Source organism: Cervus canadensis, chromosome 21 (assembly GCF_019320065.1).
Source record: "Cervus canadensis isolate Bull #8, Minnesota chromosome 21, ASM1932006v1, whole genome shotgun sequence".
In the NCBI taxonomy this organism is placed as follows: Eukaryota; Metazoa; Chordata; class Mammalia; order Artiodactyla; family Cervidae; genus Cervus; species Cervus canadensis.
Genome location: NC_057406.1, coordinates 52,457,505 through 52,477,974, shown reverse-complemented (window position 1 = coordinate 52,477,974; position 20,470 = coordinate 52,457,505). Strand labels below are relative to the sequence as shown.

General features: G+C 34.7%; 1 protein-coding gene across 1 annotated transcript in view; it reads right to left on the bottom strand.

The window, feature by feature from the left end:
* Positions 1–20,470, bottom strand: part of WASHC4 (WASH complex subunit 4) — a 53,176-nt gene that overhangs the window by 19,752 nt on the left and 12,954 nt on the right. The window contains exons 11-24 of the mRNA XM_043440964.1: positions 19,910–20,033; positions 19,679–19,806; positions 18,673–18,833; positions 14,314–14,440; positions 10,619–10,744; positions 8,669–8,776; positions 8,048–8,194; positions 7,844–7,923; positions 6,567–6,672; positions 5,913–6,029; positions 4,611–4,779; positions 3,785–3,939; positions 1,254–1,328; positions 895–999 (exon numbers count right to left, since the gene is read on the bottom strand). Of these exons, the coding sequence (XP_043296899.1) occupies positions 895–999; positions 1,254–1,328; positions 3,785–3,939; positions 4,611–4,779; positions 5,913–6,029; positions 6,567–6,672; positions 7,844–7,923; positions 8,048–8,194; positions 8,669–8,776; positions 10,619–10,744; positions 14,314–14,440; positions 18,673–18,833; positions 19,679–19,806; positions 19,910–20,033 (1,728 nt within the window). The remainder of the gene's footprint in view (positions 1–894; positions 1,000–1,253; positions 1,329–3,784; positions 3,940–4,610; positions 4,780–5,912; positions 6,030–6,566; positions 6,673–7,843; positions 7,924–8,047; positions 8,195–8,668; positions 8,777–10,618; positions 10,745–14,313; positions 14,441–18,672; positions 18,834–19,678; positions 19,807–19,909; positions 20,034–20,470) is intronic.

Sequence of the window (20,470 nt, the reverse complement as noted above, 5' to 3'; positions counted from 1 at the left end):
ACTACACTAAAAATGGTCCTTTGTAACCTTCCAGTCATGTAACTTTTCCTTATTCCCTTACTCCCAAATATGCTTAATAATATTGTACTGTTTAAACATTCGCATTATTCTTTCCTCAAGGAGAAACTGTGACCTGAAAAGCAGGTACATCTAAAGATTTCTCTTTTTCCCACAGAGGACAAATAGCATATAAGCTCAAATGATTCATTCTCTCACATGACTGCCCATTTTTAGGAAGATTTGAGATATTTTTAGCAAATTGCTATTTTTAAGGGTATCAAATAACTAGTAAGTGCCCTCCCCCAAAAAAGAGCACGTAAGTGTAAAGTGTTAGTCGCTCAGTCATGTCTGACTCTTTGCGACCCCATGGACTGTAGCTGGCCAGGCTCCTCTGTCCATGGAATTCTCCAGGTAAGAGTACTGGAGTGGGTTGCCATTCCCTTCTCCAGGGGATCTTCCCAACCCAGGGATTAAACCTGGGTCTCCTGCATTACAGGCAGACTCTTCGCCTGGTGGCAGAGCCACTAGGGATGATGTTAAATAAACTATCAACGATTTTCTTTCAAAAGCAACTTTTCAGACTGTCAGACAATCCACATAGATATATATTCATGCTGATGTCCTTCAAATCTCCAATGTTATTCATGATGATGATCTTGAGATGGTAAGACATTCTAAAGTGCCTTTTGAATCACAAAGCTTCCATTTCCATCTAACACAACTTCAGTGCCAGATATTTCAATTACACCAAACAGAAAAATGGAAATTCAGGTATTATGAACAGGTAATAATGTGTATTTATCAGAATATTCAATGAAAAAACTATTTTTAAACTTCCAAACTAAACAGCAGCATCAAACATCTGTACCACGCCCCCTCCCAGAAGCTTCTTACTGTTGTATTCATGATTCCTGTGCCGTGCGTTCGAATTGAATTAGCAATATGCCGAATATTAATAGTGTTCAAATGTTTGTTATTACTTGTTCGTTCAATAAAAATCTGTAATAAAACAAACACAATCCATAGCAAACACTGGTCAGTTAATCTTAAGAATTTTAGAACTCTATTTTATTAGAGATAATTGGAAAGTCATTCAAGAAGATAATATAGTCAAAGCAAAGAAATAAACAAGATCTCTAAACAATCACTGTTTCCTTTATTTTACTTTCACTGCTAAGAATCAATCCTTTGCCCCTCAGCCTTTCCTACTAAACACGTACCCACATTAAAAATTTTTTTTTAAACTTACTCACTTGATTATTGAGATTATAGAGGTATCGAGACACAAATATATGAATGTTTCTCATAATTTCCAAGACATCCAGGCCCTACAAAACAATCCACATATAAGTTCTATTATTATTAGTTTAAAATAATCAAACTTATCAATATGGTAACTTACTGCTTATATTAAGTCACCCAATATTTTTAAATTATTTTAAAGAACTACAGAAAACATACAATCAAAGGTCAGAAGAGGCTTCTGACACATACAATCAGGACTAACTGCTTGGGGAAATCTGACTGTTATACCTTTTGTGTGGACAGGAAAAGTTAAAACTTCAAAGATCAATGACTCACAATCATTTCCCTACCACTTCTGAGAATATTTGTCTTCCCAAGGAATTTTTTCTATATTTTTCAGAAAGTAAATTAACAGCCAAATTCTAAAAGGCAGCCAGAATATGTGGTGATCTCTAAAGTATATACTATTTTTCAGGCACTGTGCAAGGTCCTTTACATGGAATTCTTAAAAAGATATTCTTCTTCTAAATTCCACAGCTGATCACCCTCTGCTTTTTCAGTCTTTTATTTTTACTGAGGCTTTCAATGGCTAAGTTAAAGATCTCTCTTGGTAAATGACACATTGCACTTAAAAATATGTGGACTATTTTCAAGTACCTTTTGATATTGATTTCTAACGTAATTCCACAGTGATAAGAGAACAGACACTGTATGACTTCAGTTACCTTTAGACCATGAAATTTTTACACCTTGTTTTATGTCCCTGGATATGTTCCAGTGTCTCCGGGTTTCTAGTCTATGGGAACTTAAATAGAATTTGTATCCTGCTATTGTGTGAAAATTGTATAAAACTTAATTATGTTGAATTGATTCATAGTGTTTTTCAGGTCTACTATATCCTTCTACTTTTCTATTCATTTTATTAATTTTTGAGAGTCTGATAAGGAAACACCAACTAAAAATCTTAATTGATCTACTTAAAAAAATAATTGTATAGTGGACTATATGTAACTTTGTTCTGCATTTTCTAAGTCTCCTATAAATGTGTTACTTTCATAATTTAAAAAATAAAAAAGGAAAAAAATAAAATTCCACAGCTGAAGAAAATGAAACTAAGAGAGTTCTGCAAAGTCAAAGAGCTAGGAAGAGGCAGAACCCAGGGATTTTAGAAAGTCTAATTCCAAATCTCTATGCTTCTTTTAATTATACTAGACTACCTACCTTGAATATAAGGACTTCTCAGATGACTCAGTGATAAAGAATCCTCCTGTCAATGCAGGAGATGCAGGTTTGATTTCAGGGTCAGGAAGATCCCCTGGAGAATGAAACTGCAACCTACTCCAGTATTCTTGCCTGGAAAATTCCATGGACAGGGGAGCCTGGTGGGCTATAACCCATGGGTTCATAAAGAGTAGGACATGACTGAGCGACTGAGCTTACCTATATGTACCTTTAATATACAAGTTACCTAATAAGAATCCTTCATTCTTCAGTGATTACTCGAATATCTAGTGAAAGGTATCATGCAAACTGTTCCATAGCTTTTCTAATTGGGACTCAAAGTACTATCACAACACCCCTTTGATTAAGTTTTTATTATAGATTTTCTCGCATTTTAATCTAAAAATTTATTTACTCATTATTTTTCTCCCACTAGGCTACAGGTACACAAGCTAAGACTGTTTCTATTTATTTTTGTATCCCTAAACATACTGAGGGCTTCACAGGAGACTCAGTGGTAAAGTCTGACTGCAAAGCAGTCAATGGGTTCAATCCCTGGGTCAGGAAGATCCCTGGGGAATGAGATGGCAACCCTCTCCAGTAACACAGTGCAGCGTCTAGCAAATTTTTGAAAAATATTAATTTTATAAATAAGTGAATGAAAGGATATACAAATTGATCCTGGAACTGGCCCCTATACATGCAGTAAGATGAACAAAAAATTATGATCTTCAAATTTTGGAACTAAATTAATGGATTTTAGCAAATATTCTATCTGGATTATCTTAGAAAGAATTACATGCAAATTAAATGAAGACAAATCTTTGCACTCCTGAGATACAACCATTTTGTAAATTAGCTTACTGAATGAATAAAGCTAAATATTTTGCACTCAATTTGAAAACAAATACAATTTTATAAATTTAACCATTTTTCTAAGATATTAAAGCACATATATTATATCTAGTTTAAAATTCTTAACTGTGACCTTGACTAAACTTATAAAAGTTCAGCAGAAGTCACCTCACTATCCTAATTTGTTTCTGAAAAGCTGTATGTAAATTTATGTATGTACCAAAATTTCAACAAAAGGTAAAGTATAAGCATTTGGAAGCATGTGATAAATTCTTTCATAAAGCAAATCAGCACTAATTTTTTATTCTTCTCAACTATGAGGTTTTTATATATAGCAAATATTCTCTTTTCACTTTCAACTTTGAAATATAAACACATACTAAATAAAATTTTTTTAAAAATTGTCTTAGAGAAATACTATTAAGCTACCATTAGACTATACTAAGAACACTTTATACTATACCTGTTCCAAAGTCTGACTAGGAAGATGGGCCTCTGTCATAACCAATCCATAACGCTGAGTCGCTAAATTTCTCATTTCACTGTAAGTAGCCCAGTCATGAAGAGCTACTGTCGTTAGATTGTAGAAAGTCTTGTCTAGGTAGTGAGTTACATAAGCTTCAAAACAAACAAAAAAATCAAAACTTTTTTTGATTCATGATAACAGTAGGAAAGGAAGAAAAATGACACTAAAAAGGAAACAACTTGTCTTTGAACATTAAATTTCTTCCTTTAAAATAAGGTGCTAGGAATGGGACTTCCCTGGTGGTGCAACGGATAAAGACTTTGCCTGCCAACACAGAGGACATGGGTTCAATCCCTGGCCGGAAGATTTCACATGCCATGCAGCAACTAAGCCAGTGCACCACAGCTAATGAGGCTGAGCTCTAGAGTCCACAGGCTGCAACTAGCGAGCCACGGGCTACAACTACTGCAGCCTGCGCTTCACAAGAGAAGCCACCGCAACGAGCGGCCCACGCACCACAACGAGAAGTCCCTGCTTGCTGCACTTAGAGAAAGCCCACGCACAGCAACAAAGACCCAGTGCAACCAAAAATAATAATAAAAAATGAATTAATTAAAAAGTAATGACTGAGAGCTAAAAAGTGTTCTTTAAATAATAAAATAAGCTGCTAGGAAAACAAAAATGAAGAAACAAAAAAGGAATTCAAGAATAAATGGACTAATACAAAGAAAGATTTTTCTCAAGGTTTCATTTTTGTTATTTGTTCTCTAACAGAGCAAACACATACAGAATATGACCCTAAGAAGAAAACCAGAACACTCACCTCGAATGTCAATGAAACGATTGAAAAACCGAATTGGATTCAGAGAGAAAAAAAGGGCCAGGTCTTTCATGCCAACTTTGAAAGGGTTTCTGTCATCCAGCTTTAAATGAGTATGCACAGAAAGTCGCAGGTCCTTCTCTATTTCTTTGCACAACTTGTCCAGCAAATGCTATTCAGAAAAGAATTGATATCTTAAATTTTCAAAATGATATTCCAATTGTATGATTCTTCTAGATGTCCATGTTCTCAATGTGAAGAGCTTTATACTCAGTACAATGATGAAAAAGCTTGTCAAACTGTCAAACTAAATACTCTCTGGTAAAATACTGTTTCACTGGGAAAGTGAAATTATTTTGCTATCCATTTTAAATCAATGACTTTTTTTTAACCAGGAAGCAGTCAGATGAGTTCTAATGAGTTCATTAGTATTTTAAGTATAATATCCTTGCAAAGAAAATCAAAAGCTAATGTCTGGTAGTTTCACCACAAGGAACATGAATATACAACATGAAGCATAAAGTTTATATAAACCAGAACAAAGGAAGAAAGATCCTGAGAACATGCAAGAGAAAAATTTTTAAATGCTTCCATGTAATAATTATTAAAAAATCACAAAACTCACTGAGCTAACAGCAATGAAATTAATCATCTTTTTTGGTGTAACATGGGGTTCTAAATACTGACCAAGACATGTACCTTATTTTCTAAATATGAATATTCAGCATGAGAAATCAGATTAAAAATCTCACAGTTTTAGCAAACCTGAGTAAGATTTATACTGTAAAACTCATTTTTAATTCCTTCCTCCATATAAAAATACTGCTGGCTGAAAATACAGTTTTAAAGATAGCAGTGTTTACAACACACACTTCATTAGAACAAGGAGAGATGCAATTAAATTGTTACACAAGAAACAGAGTTTACTTTTAAATATGAAAGATTTCAGTCATTAGCTCTCAAAATGAAATTCAACATTGATAGTTGTCTTAATTGTATTACCATGAGCAGCAGACAGTATTCAAACCAATTTTGCATTTGCAGTCTTCTAATGAATAGGAGTTTAAATTCAAATATACTACTTACTAAAGTAAAAGAAAAAAAAATTCCAAATTCCTAATTTGGATTTCTATACAAAAAATTAGGAATTAAAGACCAATTAAGCACAACAGTGACAGTTCCTTTGTTCTAGACAGTGATTTGTAAGTAAGAATCATAAATTTGTGAAAGTCTGCTTCAACCCAAAAAGTTTTTCCAAACACTGCATTCCAAACACATCTTAAGCTTTTCAATCTCAAATGTTACCTCATTTAAAATTTCCATGATTTCCTTGTCATAGCAATCCAGAAGTATTTCATAGGACTCCAAATGCCTCGCATGCATCATGGCAGGAACACAGTCACGTAAAGCACTGAACATGTACTAAAGAAGAAAATTAGGATGTACATGAATTTAGAAAAACTACATCTCTAAATTATATTGCAGAAGTCACCTATCTTAAAAGACAAAGCCTCAATCTGAAGGCTGTTTTTCTACACATGACTATCTTACTTTCCTAAGTAAGAGTTGAGTTTTATTCTCTAAAGCATATACTAAAACAAACAAACAAACAAAAAAATCAAAATCATATTAACTAATCCTTTTTATCTTGAGCATTCAAATACATTCATTTCCATAAGGAAATGGAAAGATCTGAATACCTTGCTGACAAATAAGTCAATTATTTTGACACAAACTAAAACCCAGTGAAATGAGAATGATTAGGAATAAGAGAAGAGTTAAATATATATTCAAATTAATTTGTATTAATATAAAATTTATATGCATAGCACTGTTAAAAAACAGCACCAGTTTTTAAATGGTTTATTAAATGATCTATTTTAAAATTAATTAAAATGGTTTGACAGTGAATTAAAAAAAATGAAGAAATAATGTTCTTTACACTATTCTTTTACTTACATGTAGTCTGGCTGCATCAACAGCATTTTCATATACGTCATCTAAGTAAATTGGGAAGACAGCTCGATGCCAGTATAGAAAACAACAGTCACATTGTGTCTGGACTCTACAATGTAAAGTAGTAATTAGTGGTACCAAAAGTGAAGCAACCCCCCAAAATAATGAAAAGAATGACATTACATACTGTAAAGGTAAGAGTGTCTATTCATATCTGCATTCCCTATATAATTTAACTCAAAATTAGCATAGAAAAGTCACAAATATTCTTCAAATAATGGTAACAAAACAGTCCAATATCTGACACTGTCAGAATTTTATAAATGCATTTTAGTTTTAAAGCATACTTAAAAAATATATAACTTTAATTAAGATAGTTTAAATTTTCAGTATTATTTGATATGACTAGACTTACAAGACCTGCACCACATGCACCATTTTACCTGTCTTAAAGTTGAAAAGGAGACCTTTCAAAAACCTGTGACCAAAACAGCAACCACAAAAACCAGTGGCACTCAACCTATTTATTATCTTTGCCAAGTGACCATTTCATGCTTTATAGGGCAACAACTTGATCATAAATATCTTATAGTGAAGAAAAGTTCAGTATTTCTTCCATAGATAGAAAGTGAAATGCCACTAACTACAAAAATCTGAGCTTCTCCGAATAACAAAAACATTATGCTATAAATATGAGCATTAAATAAAAATTGTGCAGTAATCTTAGTTCAGCTGGAAATCAAAATTCAGAAAACCCATTTTCCTCTCTAAGAAACTCAATGCTTATTTGATAAAAAGAAAACAATAAAGCCACAGGAGTTATACAAATAAGCCTTCCAAAAATGAATCCATCTTAGTGATTGTCTAACCAACAATGTAACTCAAATTCTGTCCCAAATAAAATTATGGAAGACCATGTGAGATGGCTCTAAGTCTCTCACAAGTAGATGAAGGCTTGTTAGAAAGCAGCAACTCTGAGTTCATCAGAGATATCCATCACAATAAGCACAATAGTTCCAGAGTCTGCCAATCCTCTAAGGGCTATATCACATTTTTCAAGTGAGTTCTTCCAAAAGCTTCATCCTTACTACAGAAGACAAGTAAAAGAAATACGAACCCTTGTCAGAGTCTCATTCTAGTCATGCCACAGATGTTACAAGGAGGAACCAAAGGTCTACCTAGATTATATTCCTTGTATTGCTAGCCTATTTAAAAAAAAAAAAAAGCTCTGATGTTTCCACCACCCGCATCTTTTGTTACCACTGCAGATCCCTACTTACCTTTCTCGAAGTTCACTGATAAGATCCAGCTTTTTCATGACTACTTGAAGTGGAAAGAGTTCTTCATCTTTAAATGTTTTCTATTAGGGAGGGGAAAAGCGCAGAGAAGTTGCACTTGAAGGACAGGTTTCTTAAGTCAGTAAAAAGGGAAGTGTGAACCTTCAGGTCTCATTTTTACCCTGTAAGTAACAGCAATACCCTTACCATCTGTGTGCCCACACTCAGCGCCAGAGAAACAATAAGTCGTCGCTGCTTTGTGCTTGGTCCATTTAGAGTGTTTTCAGCCAAAACTAGAGCAGAGAGCACATCAAGACGCTGTTCACTATATTTTTTGTCAGAAATTACTCTTTTCTTAAAGATAAAAGGAAACAGGACAGAGCAGCTTTAAATTTGAGGCAGTAACAAAGGACTCATGAGGAAAATTTTTTCAGTTATCTTTTCCATGATTCAACTTAACAAATACTTAAAAGACAAATACTTTCCCTGTTCACTTCTTATGATAATGTCAGATGCTTTATTTCCATAACATTCTTGCTGAGCACCGTCAGGAACAGCAAATTACTAGGCGTACCTCAAAGTTACCATATCAATTTAACAAGGAAATAATTTAAGAAAGACACAACATTATTTTAAAAATGCACAGTTTGTCCTTTTTTAGTAGAACTGTGTTAATGCTGGAAATTCAGGCTAAAGATAATCCTGATCACTCTCCATGGAATACCTTGGAGATAATAACCAAGAATACTGTGGATAAACAGGTTTAACTAGAAAACACAAAACAACAGAAGGGCAAACTAGAAAGATAATATAATTATGCTTTTATACCTTGGCCACAGAAATAGAATTAAGAGCCTGATGCTGAAGGTGCTGTGTTATATGTGAGACTGAATCAGCCACAACCATGCTTCTCCTGTAGAACATATGCTCTATCGCCTAAAAAGAATCAGAAGTGATTCTGTGAGAATCAACTTAAAACTTAAAATATTTAGGCACAATTCTAGAATATCTTTATGACTTTGGGCCTGGTAAGAAATTTATAAATGAGATGAAATAAGCACTACTATAAAGGGTAAGACTGGTCAATTCAACTATATTAAAATTACAAATTTCTGTTTATCAAAAGCCACTATAAAGAAAATTAAAAGATAAACCAATGTATGAGAAAATACCTGCCACACACAAGGGATCAGTACTCAGAATATGCAGACACCAAACGAAATAAACACTTTTTTTAAAAGGCAAATAATTCAACAGATACCTGAACAAAAGACATGAAAATATTTTTCACAAAAGAAACAGTTAATAATATTTGAAAAGATATTGTCATTAATCATCAGGGAAATGTTAAGTATAAAGTCATCTATAAACACTAATTCATAAGTACATGTGCACACACACACACACACAAACGGTTGATAATACCAATGTTGGCCAGGTAGGGAACAACAGAAATCTAATATATTGACGGAGGGATGTAAACTGACATTAACTACTTTGAAAAATAATCTGGCATCATCTTAAAAAGCTGATTATATACATAGCATAAAACCCAGCAATCCACTCATAGGTTTGTAACACCTCATAAAAACTTCTGCACAATTATACCATGAAACATAAATTAATACAAGGAACGGCAACATGATTTAAAACAGCAAAAACTGGGAACAACACAGAAGTCCAACCCCAGGAAGACGACACAGTAATGATAATTAATGAACGACAGCTACTCATTCCAACATGGGTGAGACCAAATAAAAAATTCTGAGTAAAAAGAAACCAAGACAAAGAGTACATGAGACATCACTCCATTAGTACAAACTTCAAAAACATTTATAACTAAACAATGAGTGGTTGATAAGTTCAGTCATATGCCACAAACTAAAAATAAACAAGGGAATGATAAAGTTCAGGACAGTGGGTCCTCCAAAGGCGTAGATTAAGATGCAATCCGGGAAGGACAAGACAGAGGGCTTTGAAAATACTGGTAACATTTGCTTTCCTAAATGGGATAATAGGTTTTTAAGTGTTTATTATTTTTAAATTATGCTTACATATTAAATAAAAGATATACATGCATTTATACATATATACACTTCTATATTTGCATTTTATTAAAAATAAATATAACTAATAATATCTTAAAGGAAAAAACTGCTAGAAATCTAAAGACAAGATCTCCAAACTATCTTTATTTCCTAAGCAAGTCTAAAACCACTATTAACAGAAATTCACTAGCAAATCTTTAGCTCAAGTTTTACAAAAAGCTACAAGTAGGCTCTTCTGCCTATGAGTTTTATTTTTTTACTTAAGAGTATGCTAAGAAACATTTTACCACATTTTCAAAAGCAATCAAATCCCAAGATTACAACACTTCCTCTAAATTACAAAATAAACAGCCTCATGCTGACTAGCCTCATATGCATTTTAATGCTATAAAATATAACATTTCATGTGTAGTTTTTAAAACTCATGCAACACACTTAGAACTTTCATGAGTAAAACTACTAATATTTTGACTAATCTTTTCATTTTCCTTCTTTTCCCTTTAACTACATGTTAACTTTTAATAAAGTTTAAGTATATTGGCCATTCACAGAAAATTATTCAGAAATTTCTGTCACTGGCGAGTTCCTTTATCTAACTAAGAGACAAATATACATTCCCATAATTTTTTATACTCATAATCATGAAGTCAAACCGTACCCCCCAAAATCCTACTTTATGCTCAGATCATTTCTCAATTATAATGGCAAGGTAAAATAATCCAAAACTTACCTTGAGAAGTTCAACAAGCCTGCATAATGCCTTAACTGATGTTTTGGTCATTGGCTTTTGCATGGACATGTAGAGATTCATTGTGGTTTTAATAATGGTACTAATACTATACGCATATAAAAAGCCCTATAAAAAACCAACATAAAACATCAATTAAAATCACAATAAAAGGTTTCATTTCTTCAAGATTTCATTCTCTATGTGATAATAATCCTTCAACTCACCAATATCTAATGTTTCTAGAGTGCATTTAAGATTTTGAAATACTCTTTACACAAAGTATTATACATGGTGGTGAAGTTTCAAAGCACCCCTTTAAAGTTATGTAACCTATCACATACTAGAAGGTTGGTCCTATTGACATTACAGCATATAATTGCAATTAAAGAATTGTGAGCAATGTATATAGGAATCACTAAAAAAAATTTGGTGCTAATAAACCCAAAGAAAAAGGACAGAATACAAAACAAGAAAAAGGGTATTACCTCTCAAATATATTTTCATTTAGATCCAAGGACACACAGAAACAGAATAATGGAGATTCCTTGAGTTTATAAAGAAGGACCAAAAAGAGAAACATGTACAGTTTAGAGATGAACCTAAACTATATTATTGCGAATATATCCAAGGAGCCAGGGCAACAGCTATATGCCAGTGATTCTCAACCTTTTTCTCCATCTCCACCATGAGTAACAGTGGCTGACTAAAGGAATGACACAATGCAGGGAGGGGAAATTTCTGTGAACCAGTAACAGCTCTGCGGTGAAGAGATGCGACAAGTAAGAGGACTAAGAAATCAGAGAGCAGGTCGCTTCCTAAGAGGTGACAGTAAGATCAGAGCTTGGGGTGTGCATGCAGGAAAGAGCCGCAAGTCTTACCTTGTCAGCTACAGGCCTGTTACACCAGACCCTGAACCTACTGCAGCACTGGGAAAAGTCAGAATGCAGAGACAAGGAACAGGGAAAGCTAACGCTAAGGCAGGCAGAAAAAGAGGTTTTCTTGGGGGCAGAGGTGGGAGGGGGCAGAGAGGTCACAAGCTATCACCTCATTCCCAGATGGTCATTAACTTGTGAAGGGTATACAAGAAGGATGTATTTTAAGCATCTAAATGGGGTGGGGGAAGGTCTGGGGTCTGTTTCTGTCAATGGCAGAATAGGTAAGTTGGACCAACCTTCCCATATAAAACAACCAGAAAATCTAGACAAAACATTTTTTTTAACTCTTAGAAGATATCAAAGAGCTATTAAGAAAATAAGGAACCACAAAGCCATCATAGGGAGAAGACAGAAATCCAGAGACATGAGCCCAGCATTTGAGGCTGCTTTCCCATAGAGGCATCTGCCCATTCCAAAAGAGGATAACAAAGACAGAAGCCAGACATATCTTTCAGGATCCCTGAGGATAAAAATAGGAGCTCATGGCCCATCAAGGAGAAGGGGGAGTCCTGCTCTATCAACCAAGCTCTGAGTTGGGATTCTTAAAAACTACCCCCAAAAAGTAAGGGTGAACTAGAAAAAACAGCCATCATACAATTTAGGTCCCAATTTAGATCATCTAAACCCATGACTGGGCTGAGGTAATCTCAGTTACTAGTTGTCCTAGACTAACGTGTACAGGAAGCAAATACTAAATCCTTTGTGGAGGAAGAAAAACAATACCCAGATCTTCAAATTATGTCTATAGTTCTATATACAATTTGTGTTATTAAAAATCACCAGGCAAAAAAAAAAATTTAAAAAAAAAAATCACCAGGCATACAAAGAGATAAGATATATCCAAAATACAAACAACAAAAAATAGACAATAGAAATAGCTAGATAATGCAATTATTGGACATGGGCTTCAAAGTAATTACACTGAGTATGCAGAAGGAAATAAAACACAAAATTATTTCTGAAAATTGGAAACTATAAAAAGAAACAAACTGAAAAGTAATTAAGAACTAAGAAAAAATTTTAAACGTCAGTAGACGGGTTTAATAGTAGGTTAGATGAAGAAATAATTAAAAAAGAGACTAGAACAGGAACAGTACTTAAGGAGTTGATAACTGAGAATTTTCCACAAATTCCAAAAGCTTTACAAATCCCAAGTAGCAAAAACACATACCTCATGTAGGTGCATCAAAGTAATATTGCTTAAAAACCAAAAAGCAAATTTTATAAGCAATCCAACAAAGACATATATTGAAAAAAACAGCAAAACTGACAGCTGCCTTCTCAACAAAAACAAAGGAAGCCAGAAAACAATAAAAAATTAAGTGAAATTTTAACAGGTATTCCACAAGTAGAAAGATGAGGAGATGCAAGAAGGATAAAAAGCAACAGAACAGCTAAATATATGGGTAAATCTAAACAAATACTATTAAAGACAACAGCAACAATGCCTTATATGGTTTAAAATATACATAGAATCAAAATACACAACAGCAGCACAGGTGAGAAGGGGTAAATAGAATTAAAAGGACCTAAGAGCCTTATACTGTCTGGAAAGTGAATTACTCATTTATATTGGAGCTTAATGTTCAATAATGCATCTTAAAATCTCTTCAGCAACCACTAAAAGAACAGTAAAATACTGAATGAAAGTAACAGAAGGAAAAATAAATAAAAATAATTCAAAAGAGAGCAAGAAAGGAAAAGAATACAGACACAGAACAAGTGAGACAAATAGAAAGCAACTAATCAGGTGCTAATTAAATATGAGTATCAGTATTGACATACACAAAAGTGTTTCATTGGGGAGAAATATATGTTGCTTAAAGGAGACACACATTAAATAAAGGAGCCAAACAGGTTGCAAATAAAAGGATGGTTAACAGACAGACCTTGCAGACAGACCTAATTAAAAGAAAACTGGTACAGCTATGTTACTATCGCACAAGAGACCTATGACAAAAAGCATTACCAGGTTTGCTGTCAAAAGGTTTGACTCACCCCTAAGCTATAACGACTCTAAATGTTACGTGCCTACTTAGTCTCAAAATACATAAAATGAAAGTTGACGAAGCTACAAAGGATAAATAAGACAAATCTTTAACACAGTGGGAGATTCCAACCCAGTTAATTATCTCAGTAACTGACAGAATATTCAGACAAAATAATTAACAAATATGATCCTACTTGATATGTATAAAATACCATGACGTTCGAACAAAAAGCAAACTACGTTCTTTTTAAGTGTACATGAAATGTGTGCCAAAGTTGTCCATAGCCCGATCCACAATGCAAATCTCAACAAACTTCAATACTGAAGGTATTTTCATACTGGGAGAAATCAATAATAAAATGGTAACTAGGAAATCCTCATGCCTTTGGAAATGAAGAATTCTATTTCAAAACAGTCAAGAGAGCAAAGTAGAAATCACAACAAATTTTTTAAAGTGTTTTGAAGTAAAGAATAATACAAAAAAAAAAAAAAAGAATAATACAGATACAACACATTAAAACTTACGGATACAGCTAAGAAGTCAGGACTTGCATGGAGTGTAGATTTGCATACATTAGATGCATATATTAAAAGCATATTATTAGAAAATCTAAACAAGTCACACAGATCCAAACTTACATAACCAAATCAATTTCAGTTTTAAACACAAAAACATATCCTACCCTTTACAGTTCTTTCACAGTGTACCTTCTGTACCCTGGATTAACAAATAAATAATCCAAACATTCTAAGAAAGAAGATGCAACTACCTGTATAAAAACATTACATCTACTGGTGAGGTCTTCAGCAAATTTATCCATTCTCTGCTCTTTAGATAAAATAGATTCCATTTTCATCATCCATGAGCTCACAAAGACGTAGTAAGACTGTACATCTCTAACAAAGGAAAATATTGAGGTTATTCAGCACAGGAAATAAAATTTACTTCCATTTCTTCATACTGGCTAGAATAAAATATTTCCTTGCAGCAGCCAATTCAAAATACACATATTATGCACACACATAATTTACTTAAGCAACAAATATTCATTCAACGTCTATACAGGCCAGGCACTAATTTTCACTACTAAAAACAAAAAACAGCAGTAACAAAATAGACAAAAATCTCTGCTCCCGTGAACCTTACATTCTAGAAAGACGAGTTGTGCAATAAAGCAATCAGTAACTGAACTCTGAGATGTCAGCTATGTGCTACGAAAAAAATATAGCAGTGAAAAGTGACCGGGGCAGCAAGTACAGTTAAAACACAGGGACCAAAGTAGCCTTATTGAAAAAGTGATCGTGAGCCAAGATTTGAAGGACATAAATAAGTAACCCATGAAAATATATAACAGATGAGAATTTTAGGAAAGTAACCAACAAAGGCAATCATCTCACAACAGAAGAGTGTGTGCCATGCTGAAGTGCTAAAAGAAGTCAGGATGACTGAAGAGCAGAGAGGGGGGTGAGAAGAGAAAAGGAGATCAGAGATACACAGGGGTGAGTGGGTGGAGGAGCAGGCAGAGTGGAGAGTAGGAAGGGGTTTGTATAAGGCCTGGGAAGGACTTCAGTGGAAAGCCTCTGAAGTGAGGCTGCTTAGTCGTGGGCGACTCTTTGCAATCCCATGGACTGCAGCCCACCAGGCTTCTCCGTCCACGGGATTTTTCAGGCAAGAGTGCTGGAGTGGGTTGCCATTTGCTTCTCCAGGGGATCTTCCTGACTCAGGGATTGAACCTGAGTCTCCCACACTGCAGGCAGATGCTTTACCTTCTGAGCCACCAGGGAAGCCCCCCTCTAGACTCAACCTTGTTGGCACCAGGGACCGGTTTTATGCAAGATGATTTTCCCACAGCCTGGGGGAGCTGGGGTGAATGGTTATGGGATGATACAAGCACACTGCATTTATTGGGCACTTTATTTCTATTATTATATCAGCTCCACCTCAGGTCATCAAGGCATTAGATCTGGAAGGCTGGGGACACCTGCTAGCGGATTTGAGCAAACTACTCTAACTCTGAGGAGGATCAATATCACTTTGGTTGGCATACTGAAAATAAACTATATAGGGGACAATGGTACAAGCAGGAAAACCACTTAGGAAGTTGCTGTGATAATGCAGAGGAAACGGGATGACAGCCTGAACCAGACTGGAAGTACTTAGAATCTGAAAATAAAAGCTAACATTTACAGAATGCTTACTAAATGCCCAATCACTGTTCTAAGCACTTAACACAAATTAACTCATTCCAACCTCACATTAACCTTATAAGTAACTAACATATTATGATCGCCATTTTACAGAACAGGAAATTGACACACAGGGAAATTAAGTAATGGGCCCAACATCATACTAGTACTCAGCTGAGCCAGGACTTACGCCCAAATCTAGGAAACTGTCCCAATCTGGAAAAGCTGAATCAGTAATAAAATTCTACTAAGCAGGTTGCTTATTAACACTACATCACTCTATCAATGCATATCAAATCACTCAAGATGAGAACTTTCAGGGCACAACTATTTAAGGTATACTCCTCTTTTATTTTAAAAATAATAAATTAATTTTAATTAATTCAATGTGTTTTAAGGAGGTGAAACCTCACCACCAAACCTGAGAAAAATTATTTCTGCTGAGCCAGGATTCCATTAAACAAACACCACCAACAGCTGCACTCTGCCTCAAATGGTGCTAAAATTTATTATTTGACTTGTGGGTGATTTGATTTAAAAGCCTGGAACACAGATAAAGGGCAGAATCCCAGGGCAACGCCTCCACTTTTAGGAGAATGTGATCAGGACTCAAGCAGGACTCCCCTCTCCTGGGCTTTACTTCAGTGTTGTGAATTTGAGGTTTCTTTGGCGAGTTCTGAGAATGAAAAAGACACTGCCCCCTTCGCTCAAAGGCACTCTGCAGGGACTGCAGGTTTATGTTCGAAATAAAGAATTTAGAAACATTAAAATGTTATCATACGGGGGGACGAATCTTTGAAAGTCAACTTACTCAATTTTTCACTTAAGACGACTCAGTTCCTATAGCACCGTGGACTGCCTATGCAGCACTGGTGTGAGGGTCACGGCTCCTCAGGGCAGCTTGCACGACTCTGCTGCAAAGGCTAGGAGCAGGCTGCACGTGGGCCCGCCTGGCCTCTCTGACATGTACCTAGCTGTGTGCCCTGGCAACATTCATTTCTCTAAGCCTCATTTTCCTTACCTGAAAATGGGATGAGCATAGTACTTTAGAGCAGTGTTAAGGGCTTGTGCTCTAGACGTGAACTCCCTGCTCTGCCACACATTAGTTGTTTAAATTTGAGTAAGGTCACTCTCTCTGTATCTCAGTTTTCTCACTTATAAAATGGCCATAACAACAGTATCTACCTCACAGGATTTTCTGATGATTAAAAAAGAAGACACACTAGCTTATTGAAAGCACACAACTAAATATTAGTTGTGATTTTACTATTTCCCACACGAGAGGATTGTTACAGAGTTTATGTAAGACTGTGTTTAAATCCTTTAGCAGAAGGCCTAGGACAAGCTTAAAAACATTGGCAATTACCATTAATATCTGTTCATCCTTTGGTTCTGACTGAACTTCTGGAGCCACAGGAATTAAATCTGTTCCCTCTTCAACCTGAACGCCCTCCAAATACTTAAAGAAAACACATCATTCTTCAGATTTCTCTTTTAAAGGTCAAACCATATAGAGACTTTTCCACTGAGTCTTCAAAGGTCATGGTTCTCAGATCTAACATCCTGATCAGCTTCATCCACGGATGCTGCACTTTGTGGCCCTCTCAAAACGTGGCACCACCAAACACTAATTATGTGACCAGTAAGAATTCAATGCCACTATCAATTCCCCTAGCCTAGACACGACAGCTAATTTCCAAAATTTGGGTATAATTATTAATGTAGTCTAAATACGAACTGACATTTTTAGCAACTGTACTGCATTGTTAAACAATGTTAAGCCTCTGATAACAAAAATATCCAAATCTTTAAGATTACTACTAATAAATCTGATTCCTGTCTCTCCATCCTACTGAATTCATCTCTGTAATCTAAACCCAAACTTATGTCTTCATCTCTCAACTCTGTCTTACCATGTATTGGAGAGCCCTGAATCTCTGCCCTGAGTAGTCCTGCCTGAATTGAGTTGCTATCACTCTCTATGACTTTAATCACAGGACTTGGGAGTACTAAAAGACGCTTTAGGGGATCGCATACATCCCACACACCCTCCTCCTTTCCCACCGTACAGGAGTGATGCAACTGCCCCCTCAACAGTGACGATCAATAGAAAGTGGGTAGTTTTCCATATTATCATATAACCACGTTACAGATAAAAACCGTGATCAGCACACGGCCAGAGGCAAAGTCCCATGACACTTCACTTAAAGTCTTCATCTAGGTCAACATAAAATTTTAGCACTATACTCCAGGGAGGATGCAATATACTCCAGTGAGTAAACTTCACTGTTGAGCCAGATGATGAGAACATGGGAGTTCATTATACTATTTTCTCTATTTTGTGCATATTTGGAATTTTACATAGGAAGAGAAGCTAAAAGATGTAAATATTAAAAGAAACTAAGAGTTAAAAGTGTTCTTTTAGGGAACAGGACTAAGGTATGGGGGCAATTCAGAAGAGGACAATTAGTTTTCCCTTTGAACCTTTAGTACTTTTTAACTTCTTAAATATGTGCATACATTACTTTCACAAAAATAAAAAAAGGATGGCATCAGAGTCAATCGTGCAAAAATCAACACTGAAGCATGTGCACGCAATGTTAACGTCATCAGATGGCGTCGACGGCAGTGGCTTCAATTCACACAAAAAACACGCAATGCCTGATGAAAGAGTATGTATGTATGAGAATACGCACAGGTACATGTATTTCCAAAAAGCATAATTTGTCCACATCTTAAGCTGAGGTTTAAGCCTAAAACATTTAAAACAAGAACACACTCCTAGAAAATAAATCTCCAAGAGACGGTCCAGCCTTTCCTCTGGTAATGAGTAACTATGTTTGATCTTATAATTCAAATGCTTTCCATATATTCAGAATCAGTGTAACAGTTAAAATATAAAATATCTAAGTATTTTCATTATGGGTACTTATAAAACCTACTTGGTAAGTGACTGAGCTTTCTGCTGCAGGAAAGTCTCTCTGTGTATTTTAATGGCCTGAAGACTTTTTTTGTCCAGAAGTTTGGCAGCTGCTGGTATTTTCTGGATCAAAAAATTATCAGGAAACCAAATAATATTAGCAGTTAGAGTGATGGCTGGTACCTGAAACAGGAAATATAACAAACGGGGAAATCACTAAATGCAGGCTAAATAATGAACTATTTAATAGTTTGACAACAGGCGATGGAAGACAATTTATTTCAAGAAAAATAATGATAAAAAGATAATCATTAATATGAAAAATTATGTTAACATGGCACAAACTTCATGGCAAGGCATTCCTGTATCTGGTGTGGAGCATGACATTAATTTTATTCTGCCTAAATATTAAACAACATACACATGCATGTGCACACACACACTTAAACACACTCATGGATTTTCAGATGAACAAAAATATGTAAAAATTTAACAGAAACTTGAATTGTTACGACCTTTATTTTCACTTTATATTAGTGAAAAAATACAAAATACATATCCAAGATGGCTCAGTTCTCATGGTCACTATACTTGATTCTACACAATATTTAAATTTTCAACTTTGAAATCAGGCGCCACACCATGGAAACAGCAAAGACAGAAAAAAAAATATTTCATATTTTTCCTACTTCAGTAATGGGAATGAATGACAAAAAGAAGGAAAAGAAAGAGAAGAGAAAAAAGTAGTAATAGTAATAGGAAGTTAATGCATAGGGAAAGATCCGGAAAAGCACCTACTAATCTGTGTTTATATGATGTGGAATTACGGGGTATTTTCATGAACAATGTTACTCATTTCTGGACAGCTTAGTTTTTTAAATGAATATTATGCTACTAGTTTTGTAACTATTATTACTAAATTATCATTTTTTGTAAGCAGGAATAAAACACATTTTAAAATATCTAGTTTTATCCAAAATCTTTCCCATCTATTCAAATTGAAAAAAACAGAAGTTACAAATTCTTACCTTCTTACAAATGTCCAATAAAGACTTGTAAAACTTTTTATCAACGGTTCGAAAAATTTGAAAGTGCAATACAAAGAGTCCACAAACTCCCACATACTTGTCTCTCTGATCAATTTCAGAAGGTTCGCCTTATAAAACAACATCATGAGAGAAAAACAGTGTACTTAAAGTTCTCCTTTAAAGGAAATGAAAACCTTACAAACAAAAACCAAAAAATGCATTTTACATTACCAAGTCTGGCTTCTACATTTGCAAAAATTGAGCGAATACTATGTGCAAATTCTTCAGCAAAAGTGCTATTTTTTGACACAGATACTCCTCCATTGAGAGAATCAAACTGCTGTTCTATACAGGCCTACAAAGAAAACATTTAGAGAAATTTAGACTCTCATAAGTTATTATGACTTAATATGCTATGAAACAGAATTAAATATAGAATGATAAAATCCTACATTCATCATTTTTAATTTTACTAACACTGAGGCTCAAGTTTTTAATTTAGTCTAATATCTAAATCTTTCTGAATGGGAAATGTATATATACTTATATATTTGAGCACCAGTTACGTGAAAGTAATAAAACTGAACTGAAAATCTATAATCCTACATGAAGGGACACAGTGGTGCTTGGTGATGTACAGAAGGTATATCTGATGAAGCATAGGAAAGCATGTTTTATTATTTTAATTTACACTTTTAAGAAGAGACTTTATTTTTTCTGGTTACAATTACTCTCCTAGCACTTTATTACATCATGTGTAGAAACGGCTTCTAGAAAAAGAATCAACAAAAA